The 15,667-nt window shown below is 38.9% G+C and overlaps 1 protein-coding gene across 1 annotated transcript; it reads left to right on the forward strand.

The window, feature by feature from the left end:
- Positions 1–491: 491 nt before the first annotated feature.
- On the forward strand, positions 492–14,523 carry smg6 (SMG6 nonsense mediated mRNA decay factor). Its single transcript, XM_028031511.1, has 19 exons — positions 492–632; positions 1,868–4,127; positions 4,252–4,444; positions 5,140–5,250; positions 5,420–5,526; positions 5,988–6,066; positions 6,843–6,953; positions 7,157–7,372; positions 7,563–7,624; positions 7,778–7,923; positions 8,241–8,354; positions 9,184–9,358; positions 9,638–9,857; positions 9,982–10,161; positions 10,249–10,416; positions 10,513–10,657; positions 10,790–11,052; positions 12,034–12,115; positions 12,205–14,523. The coding sequence occupies exons 1-19, from the start codon at positions 542–544 to the stop codon at positions 12,333–12,335; spliced, it is 4,854 nt and encodes a 1,617-aa protein (XP_027887312.1). The 5' UTR covers positions 492–541; the 3' UTR covers positions 12,336–14,523.
- The last annotated feature ends 1,144 nt before the right edge of the window (positions 14,524–15,667 follow it).

The following is a 15,667-nucleotide window of genomic DNA, read 5'->3' on the forward strand; positions in this document are numbered from 1 at the left end:
CTTTGGCTAGAGGCCCTGTAGACAGGACAATGTCTTCTTTCTTTTAAATTGTTTAATGTCCTACTTAAATCAATTTGAAATAAAATAAACATCTACTGACTTGTATTATGTATGGTTGCTATGAGTTGTTTTATGACTTGTGTCTTGCTTCTTTTCACATTTCTTTTAAACCCCTGCTCCTGTTTTTGGTCATTTATGTTATTAGATTCATTTAAATACGATCTTTATGGTTCGACTGGCCCTCCAGGGTACATGGGAATTTTTATTTATTTATTTATTTATTTGCGTTCCCTCGCAAATGGTTTTTCGTTCTCTCGCAATAATGTACTCATCAGTTCATGCGGCATAACTGAATACTGTAAGCGCAAAAGAGAGAATATCGAGGGAACTCAAAAGAAAAAAAAAATCCCATGTCCCCTGGAGGGCTCCGTAGACTGGAAGCGCACTTTAATACCCATCTGTTTAGAATACAAAATTCCCTCCGCTTGAACATTTGACCCGTTCGGGCCACCATACTTGTTATGTTTGTTTAGTAGCGAAGATGGCGAACGAGCTGGATAGAGTACGAATCTCAGCTGCGGAACTTCGCGCAGAAACTACAAATTCATTGCAAATGACTGATCGTTTGAACGGTAAGAGACAGTGAGCCTCTTTCTAGGAGTGCCAGCGCTGGTTAAAGGCTCAGTAAACTCTAGTAAAACAGTAGGTAACTGTCTTAAGTTAGCAGGAAGTGGCCCGCGGTGCTGCTAAGTTTGTATGTAGCTAATGTTATTAGCTGCAGAGCACTGGGCTTATCTGTGCGTTACTTTTTTTGGAAGCTGCGCTTCAAACCAGGCCGAATCTTTCGTTGCTAAATATATGTTTGAATATGGTTTCTATTCTTTCTGTCTTTTAAAAATTCGTATATTTAAATATTTGAGGTTTGTGTGCTTGCATAAATCATGTGTTATTTAAACGGAAAGTTTGTAAAGTAAACGTTCATTAACGGTATGCTACTAGGGAACGTTACCTAATAATTGTAGCTACTTTGTCACCGAAGATAACAAATGTTTGTTATTTGAAAACTCTTTACTAAGGTGGCCGGTGGTGTTGTCAGTTATCAGTCATTTTTTTTACGTTTTTATGTAACAGTTTGTAGTGTTAATTGTCAAATCTGTACATTTTCATATGTTTACTGTTACTTCATTGGTTATTACCAAAGACATAACAGTTGTTTCATTTTTAAAATACAGGTCTTGCTTGTTATTTGTACTTATAGATATAGATTTACTTCTCATTTGCTTACTAAGCACAAATACTTTATTTAGGATTATGTTGCCAAACTCTGGTAAACATTACATTCTACTTCATTCTGATTCTCTGACTGCTTGCCCCATATGTATGTCAGAAGAAATCACAGATCGCTCCTAAATAAAGCAATCACAGCTGGGGGAAAGTAGAAATGGGCCAATAATTATTTTCTTGTGGGTCTTACAGTATCACGGTGTCAATCAATGTATATTAATGATGGCATATATATATTTGTATTGTTTTGACTCTGTGTCAATTTAGAGAAAATCCACAATAAATTCAAAGTTTCTGACACACTTCTTGTGTGAAAATAACTAATAGGCATTGGATTTTAAAGTGTTTTGAAATAGTTTACACATACAATGTCAGTGCTGCATTCTTCAGGGCAAGTAGATAACATAAAACATTGCAATAAATACATAAAGTAATACTAGTAATTATGTATTAAGTAATATACATTTAATTAATGTGTTTAATTTAACTGATGCTGTTAACTGATGCTGGTCTTTAATTTTCACATTCAGCATTTTTTTTGTCTTGATGACTGATGTTTACCTTATCTTCCTACCTTCTGCAGAGGAGCAACAGGAACGCAAAAAACACAAGCAGCATAAGCGGCGTGAAGCGAAACGTCCTGATCTGCAGCGTTACCAACCAGCGGCTGGACACGGACGCTGTCATCAGGACAGCGAGGAAGGAGAACCTGGTCAGAGGGATTCTCTAGACGCCAAAGCGCAACAGAGTGATCAGTCATCGATGAGTGGGAAAAGAGTCTCTGAAGACGTTTTAGATAAAAAAGGGTGCACAGATCTCTCAGGTACCAAAAACAAGGATGAGGACAGAATGAGAGGCGACGGCAGTAACAGCCTGAACTATAAACAAGGCACCCAGTCTCTGGGTAAAATCGATGCAAACAGTGAAAATGGCAAAGAACAACAAGATTCTTTAGGAGCTCCTAAACCTGCAAAGAAAGTCCGCAAGCCTGATAGAGAGTTCTATCAACCAGGGAGCCGCAGAAACGTGCAGGGAAAGGACTACGGTGTTGGAAGAGAGCTGGATAAACTTTCCCCCAACAAACAAGGGCTAACCCCGGAGCCAGAGTCTCAGTTGATTGGAGGTGAAGGGAACAGTAAAAAATCAATACCCAAGCATAGAGGGAAAGATAAGGTAACATTTTCTGACTCTATTGAAGAAACTACAGAGCAAGGAAGACAAACTGTGGACCAAACAGAGGAGAAAATTATGAGCAAAGTAGAAAGACTCAACATAAAAGAGAAGGGGGAGGTAGGGAGCCCAAGTAATAATGTTGGAGATGTAGCTTGCACAAGAAGAGAAAAAGAAAGTAGTGCTCAAGGTGGAGAAATCAAATGCCAGGAAGAAAAGACAGATAGAAAGGAGAAAGGTAACCGTCGGAGAAGAGGAGGAGAGAAGGAGAAAAAAGAAGAAAATGAGACACATCTGGAATCCAAACGAGAAGAGGAAGCTAACCAAAGTAGAAAGCACAATCAGCGGAAACTTGAGAAGGAAAAAGACAAGAGAGCTCCTAATACTGACAGGAGAAAATCTGAAAAACCAGGAGAGCCACACCACAGCAAACAAAATGATAATCCCAGAGAAAATCATAAAATAAAGGACAACAACAGCAACTTTAAAGACACTGAAAAAGCTGCTAAAACAGGGAGCCACCGAGACAGGGTTGTAGAAGAGCGTGATAGACACAGATCTAATTTAAATGCCACTACACCAAACTCCAAGCGATATTCCAAATCAAACATTCGACACTCCCGAAACAGAACTTACAGCAGCAGTTCAGCAAGCAGCGTAACCAGCCAAGATGGCCCGAGACGACACATGGGCATGGAGGGTGTCAAGTGGCCACGCCTTCCTGGGCAAAACAACGAGTTGGGAGATAAATGTGAGGGGCCAAGGAGACACTCTTCAACAGAATCACTGGATAGGAGTGAGGTGTGTGACAGAGAGGAAGCAGATAGGAGGAGAAGGAGGAGAAAAAGTGTGGGGAAGGAAGAAATTAGTGCAGTAAAACGAGGGGAGGAGTGGAAGACGTCAAACAAAAGTGGAGGGCGAGGAATCCTTCGGGTTTCTTTAGATAATCAGTCACCTGTCGCAAAGGACAGCCCAGTCCCTCGTGGGAGGGGCCGGGGTATCTTGGTGCTGCCAGCCCGCACAGACATCTCCAACTCACCCGAGGTGGGGCAGAGGCTTTTTTCTACCGGAACCCGGGGAGGAGCAGCTGGCAGGACTAGAGGAGGCCGAGGAGGAGGGGTGAGACGCCTCTGGGACCCCAACAACCCTGACCAGAAACCTGCTCTCACCAACACCCAGACGTCCAAACACGCAGCACTTAAACAGCCGCTGTATCTTCAGAGTGGGACGGGATATGGGCAGCTTCACTTTCTGGACACGGATGACGAGCTTTCCGGCAGCCCTCCGGTGGCGCAAGGGGATCACTTCCAGTCCCAGCAGGCCGCTGCTATGGCATACTATAAGTTCCAAAACTCTGACAACCCTTACTGCTACCCCATAGCCACCAACAGCCCGAACTCCACCACTGGCCAGCGCTATCCTCACCTGTATAACATGGGTCCTTACCAAATGGCTCACCCTAACGGTATGTACCCGAGTCCGAGTACAAGTCCATTCAGCGGGAGTTACAGGGGAGTAGGGTATAGCCAGCCACGCGTAGCAGGCGGGTTGACGTTTGAAGAGGATCTGGGCAGAATGCTGAAGGCTGCAGATGCTCATGAACTTCAGCTCAGTAACTTGATCTCCAGGGACAGAGTGAGTGCAGATGGCTTGGATCGCATGTCCCAGCTCAGGTGAGAGTTTTGGGGGCTGCGGAGGATGTGTATTTAATGATTTAGGCTTGTATTGGTTGTTTAGCTCGTCTGGACTTACTAAGATAATAATAAAATTGGAAATCTATGTTGTTGTTTCTTGAAGAGTCGACCTTTTGGGGCTGTACGAGCGGATCATTCTGACAGACATCGAGTTCTCCGACTCTCAGAATGTGGATCAGGCTCTGTGGAAGAACGTGTTCTACCAGGTGATCGAACGCTTCCGGCAGCTGCTCAAAGACCCCAGCTGTGACAACACACATGACATCAGGAACATGCTGCTCACGCTTCTAGATGAGGTAAGAAACTTTGGAAAGGGGCAAGTCAAGAACCAACTTTGCAGTCTCACTCATCATTGGGGTGTAAAGTGTTACATTGCTATTAATTTTAATGATTGTGATTTACAGCTAATCAAAACCAAAAATTTAATTTCTCAGAACAATTTTAAAATACATAATTTATTGACATTAACCTTGGTGGGCAATGAGCCCTCAGTTGTTGAAAACCACTACATTAGGTGTTGGTGATAAGCTCGCTTAAAACATTTACAGCACACATGTAGTGTGTTCATGCTTTGTGAGACCATCTAATCATGAAAAACATGTGTTTTATTTTGAGGTTAATAAGGCTACGTTCACACAGCAGGCAGGGAATCGTCTAAAACATGCTGGTCGTCTGGAGTTTAACAAGACATGGACCTAAGTATTCATTGTCAGAACTGTTCTCAGGATGTAGAACTTGAATTTAAATGAGCAGACTAAACATACTGGTTGAATTAGATGTTTAGTTGCCATGACTACTGTTTTTGAAGGAAGATAAAACATATTTTTACACTTTACTCTTAAATAGCTTCTTGAAAAATTGTATCCATCCAAATGTCCAGCTGTCAACAACAGTAAAAGTTGTTTAGGAAGAAAATCTGTTGAAATCAGAACCATATATGAATGAATCCTATATCAAAAATATCCCCATTTTAATTTTCTTTATTTCACAGGGAGCACTTTTCTTTGACGCGCTGCTTCAGAAGCTGCAAGCGGTGTACCAGTTCACATTAGAAGACTACATGGATGGTATGGCTATCAGGACCCGTCCATTACGCAAAACGGTATGTAATTCCTGCTTTGTGTATGAAACTTGTTGTTAATTATTCTGCTGTCTCTGCCTATACCAAGACAATAAACTTAAAGGAAGCAACTTACTTACAATCAGACTGTTTTCTAAATGTATTTGTTTGGTTTTAAACTTACTTTTTCTCTATATTTTTTAATTTGTAGGTAAAGTATGCACTCATCAGTGCTCAGCGATGCATGATTTGTCAGGGCGATATTGCACGGTACCGGGAACAGGCCACTAACTCTGCCAACTATGGCAAGGCTCGCAGGTAGGCAGTTATTTCAGGAGAGTTTCTACAAATCCTTAAAAAAACACTCAATTCATGTTCAAAATTTTTTTGTTTTATAAGTAAATTTTTATTTAGTTAATTTAAAAAATGGTCTGAAGTTTATTTCTGACATAAAAAGTAAGTCATTAAGAATATCTTAAATTCACTTTTACTCAACTGGCAGAAATTGTTATGCTATCCTTAAGCTTAATTTTGTTTTACAAATCCTTATAAAGATTTAATAAATCAGAAATAGATCAATAAATATGTATTTTCATAGAGGCATTCATTTTTACTGTTAAACTCATATAACCTTTTAGTCCAAGAAAAAGATTTTGAACCGTCCTTTTTAGGATATTGTGATGTGCAATATCCTAATTGCAAATCACAGCACCTGTTTAAAGTTATAATGTTCTGCAAATGTTGTTGCTCTAATGTTTTCATATTTTTTGTCCTCTTAGCTGGTACCTGAAAGCCCAGCAGATTGCGCCTAAAAATGGACGCCCCTACAACCAGCTGGCTTTGTTGGCAGTTTATACAGTAAGTGATGTCAAGATTGTTAAATTAAATATTTAATCAGCTGGTAATTTTTTATTTCATTTATTTTTATTGCACCAGATTACAGCTTTTTCCCTGCTAATTACAGAAAAGATTGATTAAAAAAACAAAAATATTACACAACACACGAACCACTAAAGTTTAACTTTATTTATAGGTGTTACTCTGAAATTTTGATATTGTTCTATTTGACCTTAAATTTTCTTAAGTTGTACTGAACTCAGTCGTTACTATAGAGGCCTGCCAAGAATCTTATGATTTAACTTGCATGTGCTGAAGCAGAGACGTATCTAAACGCTGCAGGACACCAGCTCTGAAGGACTGAATATGAGATTCCTGTTAGGGTAATCCAGACACTTTCAAGGTTTTAAAATTGAGCTGATCAAAATTTGTCCAGAGATCAAAAAAGTGAAATAATACTTTGTCATGATGTAGGATCCAGCAGCTGTTGCGTTAGGTTATGAACAAACTGAGAATGACATCTGACAAGGTAGACGTCTTGTCCCTAAAAGTCCAGAATTCAAATATATTTTTTATGTTAATGATGACAGAAAGGGTTGCATTGCTTTTTGTCCAGCTGTTGGTGTGTGATGGTTTACAGTCGCACTATGTGGATATAATCCGTCAGTAATTTCTTTGATTACATCTACCCTTTAGTAAATAAAAAGAGTTAAAAGTAAAAATTGTTGGTCTTTTGAGAGTTGAGTATAGTTAATTATCTACTCACTTTATAATTTTAAAATCTCTCTCACCTGCAGAAGCGGAAGTTGGATGCTGTGTGTTATTATATGCGCAGTTTGGCAGCCTCCAATCCCATCCTGACAGCAAAGGAAAGCCTAATGAGCCTCTTTGAGGAAGCCAAGCGGAAGGTAAGGCAATCTGAAAAACCTTTCACAGCTCAACTCGGAAACGCTTTCAAACAAAGCTGTTTCCTAGAACGTTAAGTGTTGTCCCTTGTCAAAATACTCGGCGTGTCTGAGAAAGTCGTCGACCGTTTTGAAGAGATAAAGTCTACACTTTGCGGTTTAAATCCACAGTTGAACCAGAGAAAGTTCATGATGTATTCTAACAGGCTGAACAGTTTGAGCGAAGGAGGAGGCAGGAACAGGAAGGAGGGTCCCAGGGTCCAGCAGTGAAAGGAAGAAGGAAATGGGACGATGGCGCACGTGTGGAAATTTGGATCCGGCTCAGTGGCCAGACCACAACCCCGTCCTCACAGAGAGGGGGCAGTGAGTCCAGCAGAGACTCAGAGCAGGATGGAGAGCTGGGCAGTCTTACTGCTACTGAGGTAAAAGCCCTCTAACTGCAATACATGGTTTGTAGTTATAAAATATTTCCTGATTGAGGTTTTCCTCTAAAATCATTTTCTGTTTTCATCTTCATACTTCTCTCAAATTTTTATTATTATAAGTCCTTACACTTCTTGTTTTTTCTTGGAGCATTTTTGTTGTTTACTTTTGACCTTCTTTTTTCTCCAGCTGAATAAAAGATTCATTTTGAGTTTCCTGCATGCACATGGAAAGCTCTTCACTAAAGTGGGGTGAGTGGTGGCTCATATTTTCCAGCTTCTTCCTGAATTTAATGTGTAGAATTTAAAATAAGTTAAATTATTATTTGAGAATTGTATTTTCATTTTGATTTAGTGTCAGATAAGTTTGACGGATGTGTGTTTCTCTGTGTTGCGGCTGCACAGTATGGAGTCCTTCCCCGGAGTGGCGAGCCGTGTTCTGCAGGAGTTTAAGACTCTTCTTCAGCACGGACCTTCACTGCTCGGGTTTACAAACCTGCTCCAAATCATCACCATCAACATGTTTGCCATATACAACGCCCACAGCAGAGGTAACAAACAAATATAGATGATTATGGTTAAAATGACATCTTAAATGGATAGTCATGCTGTCACAAACCATTCAGTCTGAATATTTGGTTTATTTATTTATCAGTAAGTGTATATGAGCTTTAGTATTTGAGAATACTAAAGCTCTCCTAATGAAATTTAAAGTAGGAAGGCACTAAAAGATCTTAACCTGGCTGCTTTCATTTCCTCTTTTTTATATAATTGGGCATCTTATTTATAGTGTTTAATTCAAGTTAAAAATACATCTGCATGTCCTGATTGCACACAAATAATTAATGAAGTACCTTTTCTCTGCCAGGTGAAGAAGGAGATGTCCGGTCTGTTTTATTAGAACAAAGCACAGCTTTAGGCCTGGACATGTTTGCTTTGCTGGTGCAGCGATGCACTGAGCTTCTCAAGGAAACTCCTGCAGGTAAACTCTTGGTCTATTACACTTTAACTCCATTTTTCTCACTTATTTGTTGTGCATGTCTCTGACTATAAATGGGTAAAATTAACTATTTAATCACAGTATTTTGTGGTATTTATTATGATGACTAATATAAAATGCATGAAAAATGAAACGGTTTTACTAAACCAACTGCCCTAAGTTGTGCAAGTCTGCTGCTTCTGCCCATACACAATGAAAACATTTATTTATGCTCTGATAGAAGTGATTCTAGGAAAAAACATTCAAATAGAAAAGAAAATGTCGATTATGCTGTCAATTTTTGCAGCAGTTGGAGTTTGCAGTGTTTATTGCAGGATTGTTATGCTGTATACCCCTCCCACCTGGTGCCTTGTAAATGTTGCACAACGTACCCGGTGCAACATATGGATATATGATTATTTATATAACCAAATATATTTTGGTATCCCCAAAATGTCGCATCCGTATCCGCTGCCAAGTATGAGGCGTTTGTCACTCCAACGCCTGAATAAGACACCACCGTCTCCTCTGATGACTGAACTATGAATATGTCATGTAACTATTTATATCCTTCACTGCCATGATTTTTAGTGACTTATCGCGTGAACAAGCATATTCATGCGTGATTTTAGTTTAATGGAAATGCTGCAATTGCAAAAATAATTTTTTTCAACATCAGCAGAATATCAACAAAGATTTGCGCACATTCGTAGAGAAACCGCAGCTAGTGATTGATAAAATCATCAGCGTGTTTGATATCATTTATGTTTGGTTGTGTATTACTCAGTAATTTGATGTAAAAAAAAATAAGCTTAGTGTCGGTCTCTTTCAGAAGCAGTACCCATGACAGATGGAGAAGAGGAGGGGAAAACTGAAGAGCGGAAGGGAATGGTCAGAGTTTCTGCTTTCCCGCTGGACCTGAGAGAACTGCTGCCCAGCATCAAAGTGTGGTCAGACTGGATGTTAGGACATCCAGACGAGTGGAACCCACCCCCATGCAGTCTAGAGTGAGTAAAATTTTCATTTTCTCTTCCATTTAAAGAATGGAAATAATTTGTGAACCTGACATTTAGATTCTAGTCTTGAAACTACATGTTAACTTATGTATACTCCTTTCAGACTCAATAGCAATGTCATTACTCTATCAGAATGAATTTCAGAGCTTTTGTATCAAATGTTTGCTGAAAGATTTTGGTAAAAACGATTGTATAAAACCACAAACTTTGCCGTGTTTTATTGCGATTTTATGTGATCTCACTGATTCTTGTTATAATCTGATGATCAAGGTGCAGTCCCGACGTTTGGCAGTGCCTTGCTGACTTGTGCAATGCACTGGCACGTGTGGACCATGAGGAGATGCTGCTGTACAAAGTGGATACTGATGAAGGCGAGGGAGACGAGGAACTGACTGTGCTTCAGTTGAAGGAGGACAAACTGCTTGCTGGCTTTGTACCTCTGCTGGCAGCGCCACAGGAGCCATGTTACACGGACAAACACACCGACATGGTGAGTGGGTTGTTATACCAGCACACTGCGGACTACATGCTTTTATTTTCAACATTTGGCACATGGCCCCAAGCATCCACATTGTGCCTTGAGGCACATATTAACCTTCATCCTCTTTTCTCAGGCTATAGCAGCAGATTGTAAAAGAGTGACGGTTCTGAAGTACTTCCTGGAGGCTCTGTGTGGACAAGAAGAGCCTCTGTTAGCCTTCAAGGGAGGCAAATATGTGTCTGTGGCAACTTGTTCCTCACCTAACCACTCAGAAGATACAAGGAGCAGGCAGGATTCGTTAACAGAGAAAGAGGTGACTATGTATATATATCTATTGAAGGAACAAACGAAATCTCACAACAAAAAGCTGATGTTATTCTCATCTTTGTCTGGTTGTCAGTCTGATGACGTCATACTTGAGGCCGAGTCATCTCTTTCTGGGTCAGAAGAAGAGGAGGATTTTGAGGAGGCAGGAGAAAGTGAAAATGACATCAAGGAGCTAAAGGCACGACGGCACGCCCTCGCTAACAAGCTGGCGCAGCAGCAGAAGCGCAGAGACAAAATCCAGGTTTGAGGGAATCAAGCAGGTTTGAACTGTAGTGTTCAACTGATCACAGACAGAATTCAGCTTTATGCCTTTTCTCTGTGCGTGTGTGTGTTTCAGGCGGTACTGCAAACTGGTGGTCAGTTGGAATTGGAAGTCAGACCTTTGTTTTTGGTGCCGGACACCAATTGCTTCATTGATCACTTGGACAGACTGAAGAATCTCCTTCAGTGTGGAACGTACATAATAGTTGTGCCTCTCATCGGTAAGAGAAACACACAAGCAAGCAGATAATAATTCAACAGATTAACTTGAAAGTATAAAATAACAAATATTGCAAACATTAACTTTTTTTATTATTATTTACAGACTTTATGATTTGTGCTCTCTCTCCCAGTGATTACAGAGTTGGATGGTTTGGCTAAAGGCCAGGAGCCTTTTGGCGGCGCAGTGGGGACAGGAGGGCGGAGCAGTGGCAGTCGAGGCAACTACAACGTCAGCGTGGCCCACATGCGAGCCGTGCAGGAACAGGCCCGCTCTGCAGTGGCTTTCTTAGAAAAAGGCTTTGAAGCCAGGGAGCCATGCCTCAGAGCCCTGACCAGCCGAGGAAATCAGCTGGAGTCCATTGCCTTCCGTAGTGAGGACACCTCCGGACAACAGGTGAGAGCCAGCTGTATGCAGACATATTCACATGTTTGATAACTATGCAGGTTTTTTCAAATCAAGTGCAACCAACTGAGCTGTGTGTAATTTAATCTGTATAAATACAGCTGTTCTGTGACGACATCAGAGGTTTGTTAGAGAAAGTTGTGAACAAACAGCAGGGTGACACTAGAGCTAAGCCAGAGCTATAGTTGTGTCAGAATGGCTCAGTCAAAGTCCTGACAGTAATCCAACTGAAAATCTGTGGCAAGATTTGAAAATCAATGTTCGCAGGCACACTCTAAGCATCTTATTGAGATGATGCCAGTTGTTTTGCAAAGAAAAATGTGCAAAGTTGATAGAAATGTACCTCAAAAGACTAATAGATGTAGTTCTGAGATGGTTTTATTCTGAAAATTATGCACTACTCCCTGTTGTTCCGTCACATAGAATACATTCAAATATATGATTGTAATATGAGGGAATATGATCAGGTTTTGAGGGATACAAATACTTTCCAAGGCTTTGTATGAAACTGATACTAACAGGTGTTTGTTTTGGTTGGTAATAACTAGATCGTCACATTGAACAGTAAATTAAATTAAAACAAACTCAATTGGTTTTGTAGTTTTTCTTGTTTCTCTCTTTTCCTGCCAAACACTAGATGACAAAAGTCTTCAGTCTGGTGCTGCCCCTTCTTTTGAGGGACAATTTTATTTGCAGAGACTTTATAATTCATTTTATTTTTTATTCTGTTTATTTATTATGGATAATTAAGATGTATTCCAGTTCCAGTGTTAAATGTTCATTAGAATTTAAAGTTTATTGATTTTTAAGAAAGTGTTCTTGCAATATGTTACTTGAAAATGGTCTCAAAACAACAACATTATCATTTATTGCCATAGCATCTGGAACAATTTATCGTCCAGCAAAATTTGTTGTGTTGACAGGTCTTTTAATAACGCAGATTTTTATTTGCTGTATGTTTTTTTTTTTCAGGGTAACAATGATGATGTGATTTTGTCCTGCTGTCTCCACTACTGCAAAGACAAAGCAAAAGATTTCATGCCTCCTCAGAGAAGTATGGACCACTGACTCTCTTGAAAACATATTTCATGAGTGAAACTAGCCTTCTGACATAACTTTGTGCATTTTCTTTCTTATAAACAGATGGAACAGTGAGGCTCCAGAGAGAGGTGGTCCTCCTTACGGATGATCGCAACCTGCGCGTCAAAGCTTTGACCCGCAACGTCCCCGTGAGGGACATCCCGTCTTTCCTCAGCTGGGCTAAAGTGGGCTGAACCGGGATTGAGACGAAACCATAGGAACCTAGCTGATGAAGCCTGCTTGTCACTCAGGAGAGAAGACACATTCAAAGCAGAGGAAGAAGAGGAGGAGATAAGTGAGGAAAGGAAACGATAATGAGAACGCAAAGAACCACTTCTTCAGGAATACAAGCAAATAAAGAGCAGAGTGGTGTTGATGAGCTGATTCCCCCTTGTGAGGAAGTGTTTGCGTGTATGTATGTATGTGTTAGGATCACAGACTTTCCCCTATTAAGAGACAGAGAAAGAGAGACTTAAAAGTCTCTGATAGGTTGTAAGAGAAAGGCAAAAGCGGTAAAACGCAGTGATTTGGTCTGTGGGATGCTTTAGCCTCTGTAAGCAGGATTCAGGAATAAAACCAGAGAGGGGAACTGTCTATAATCACTTGTTTGATTAAAAACAGCAGTAATGAATATTATACATACCACCTCCCTCTAAAGGCAGTGGCTTGAACTGATGAGCTTCTACAGCAGAGTTGAGGGGCGTAGCCAGACCTACAGCAGGAAGTACCGGGGGAGAATAAAGGGCTGATTCTTGTTTGGACTTCATTGCGAGTCCAAAATACAAATGCAGCACCTAGAAAGAATCAAATGGAGACGGTGTGTGTTCCCTACCTACCAGGAAACACTAGATTCTTCTTTGGCAGCTTTCTCCAGCTTGATGCTAATGTGAAACCTTTGTGCTATAAGAAGAACAACACAAGGCGGTAACAAAAACAACAACAAAAATCTTTTGTTTGTTTCACTTTTTTTTTGTCTCATGTATATAATATTTCCAACTTTTTGGAACTTGATGAAAAGCATCTGCCAAGTTTTTTGTTTTGTTTTGTTTTTGTTTTTTATGTAGAGATTTGCAAAAAAAAACATTTTGAGCAATGCAATTGGTGGATTTAGTTGTTGGGAGTTTGATTCCCAGAAAGGCGTGATAAAGTAACTTTAGCTTCACTATGAGGCCATTTCTTAATCAGATATAATGAAAGGAGGGATTGTTTTTTTTTTATCAATGAGTAGCATTGTCGAATATTTCCATATTATTCTTTTATATTCCTCTTTAGCAAACTGTTCATTTAAGGATGCATTTCTTTTAATCAGCATTGCCTGATTAGAATTAAGGCTTAATTGAGTTATTTTATGTATTATCTTTCCTTTTGTTAAAGGTTAAATACACATAAGTCACAGTAAATTTGTAGAAATACACCAATCTGACAGAAAAATGAAAAAAAAAAAAACATTTTTTCTTGATTGGTCAGCTACTAAATAATAAAGTTTGTTTTTCCTTTTCATTAAATGCTTCAAAATTTTTATCTACTATTTTCAGTACAGTGGTTTTTTTGGGGGGGTTGTTGTTTTCTTTTTTCTTGGACTCTTGGTTTTATGAAAATCAGAGGTAATGGAGACATGCTTTTAATGCTTTTTCTCTGCTCTGGTTTTTAAAACCCACAGTTAATCATGTTTTAGATACGTGTCTGCCTCACCACCCCTGATTTAAATCATTGCATTATTTCCTGCATCTTATCGTGTGCTGTGTAGCCTGTTAATTGCTTATTTATTTAAATTACTTGTGCAGCAGAAGGGAAACACCTAAAAATGCAAGATCGTATGCCTTTAGGACTACCGTTGAAAAGCCCTGCAGCTTAAGTTGGGATAATCTTGGGATTCCTTCACTCTCTTTTTTTCAGCTCCTGTAGAAAAAAAAAAGACACTGGCATATTTTCTTTATGCTGCTTATGACAAAATAAAATTATTGGCAAATCAAAGAAATTCAAAACGCAGGTTACTGACCTGAAAAGTTAATCATATTTAGGGTTTTGCTGGTTTATTATTGCTTTTTGAGACCTCCTTGTTTAATTCTAAGTTACCTTAGTCTGTGTGTGTTTTCATTTTAGTGACATCAGTGCATGAGTCCTCCTTAGTTGTCTTCACCATGTCAAATTCTCACTCCCCTTTTAAAGATTAGTAGCATGTAATTTAAACTTTGTTGTACTGGAACTGAATTTGTGGGACTTCCATCATTGACTCGTGTGTTTTTTACTTCTGTGAACCTTTGGGAAAGCTGTTTTCATCGGTGTCTGTTGTGTTTGTGGTTCCGTGGCAGGTTTTCGTGTGGTGCAAATATATATAAAGCAACTAAATTGAACTTCATCAATAAAACTGATTAAAATCGAGTCTTTTTGAGTCGATGTTCACATGATCATTTTAGAAAGGTATTATGACAAAAGTAAAAGCATCAGTTCTTTATTGTTCAGTGTTTCAGAGAAATGTGGTAAGGAGGTTGTAAGCTTAATAATGCACTCTGCACAATAAATCTTTGTAAAATATTGAAACATTCATTAATTTCTATAGTTGGGAATTTAACCAAACTCCTACAGATTCATTACACAAAGATCCAGTTTAAGATGTATCTTCACTTCTCTTAAATAAATCTCTTTACACAATCTTCCCAAGATTGTGGTTATGCCTTTTGCTTATGCAAGTGTTTCCTTCCACACAACTTCCACTTTGACACAGCACTCCATCATTGTTAGGCTTCTGTAGCAACTACATATTTTTAATTCAAATCAAAAACCCTATATTAGTCTCCACAGCTCTTTATATTCGTCCTCGGTGACTTCATGCTGGGTATCAACAGTCTTTTCTGTAATTCTGAAAGCTATAAAATGCCTTTATGTTTAAAAAACATAAATGTTGGACTTCTGTGATCTTATAATTTCCCTGAGAAATGGGATTTAGGTTTCCTTTTTTGAGCTGTAAACAAAAATCTTTAAAATGAACAGAAACTCGTGTCTTTACACAATCATATTCCATAATGTGGCTGAGGCTCGTTTGTCAGATTAAAAGCACCTGCCTTTCAGCAGCTATTAAAAAATACTTTTTACTAAGTGCATACTTTTGTATTACATTTTTTTTACTGGTCTGATTTTATATTCTTGCAGTAAATGTGCTTTAAACATCTGTATTTAACAGCAATAAGGCTTGAAAACATTGATGCAATTAATGGGTTTCACTTAGAAAATTTAGTTACCAAAATAAACTTTTCAACAATATTCCAATTTATTAACTATTCCTAGATATGAGTTTCACTTTTTAAATTAAATTGTAAACTGAATTATTTTTTTTATTATTCAAAAGCAAGTACGCAGACTAGTCAAGTGTCTGGTCCTCATATTGTACTTACAGGATCAACAAAAATTTAGTGCTAAATTTGAAATAGTAAGCAGCTGCTTAGAAGAAAATATGAGTTGAATATTTAAGCAACTATTCATTAATAAAGACCATTTAAGAATTAAAAAATACAAGATGATTTTCAAG

The sequence above is a fragment of the Xiphophorus couchianus genome, chromosome 11 (assembly GCF_001444195.1).
Source record: "Xiphophorus couchianus chromosome 11, X_couchianus-1.0, whole genome shotgun sequence".
NCBI lineage: Eukaryota > Metazoa > Chordata > Actinopteri > Cyprinodontiformes > Poeciliidae > Xiphophorus > Xiphophorus couchianus.

What these genes read in the sequence shown, in the direction of transcription:
- smg6 (XM_028031511.1), top strand. Translation starts at nt 542, where the DNA reads ATGGCGAACGAGCTGGATAGAGTACGAATCTCAGCTGCGGAACTTCGC. An exon ending in CTTTGTTGGCAGTTTATACA is followed by an intron (nt 6,067 to 6,842) that starts GTAAGTGATGTC and finishes TCTCACCTGCAG; the next exon opens with AAGCGGAAGTTGGATGCTGT. An exon ending in CGGACAAACACACCGACATG is followed by an intron (nt 9,858 to 9,981) that starts GTGAGTGGGTTG and finishes CTCTTTTCTCAG; the next exon opens with GCTATAGCAGCAGATTGTAA.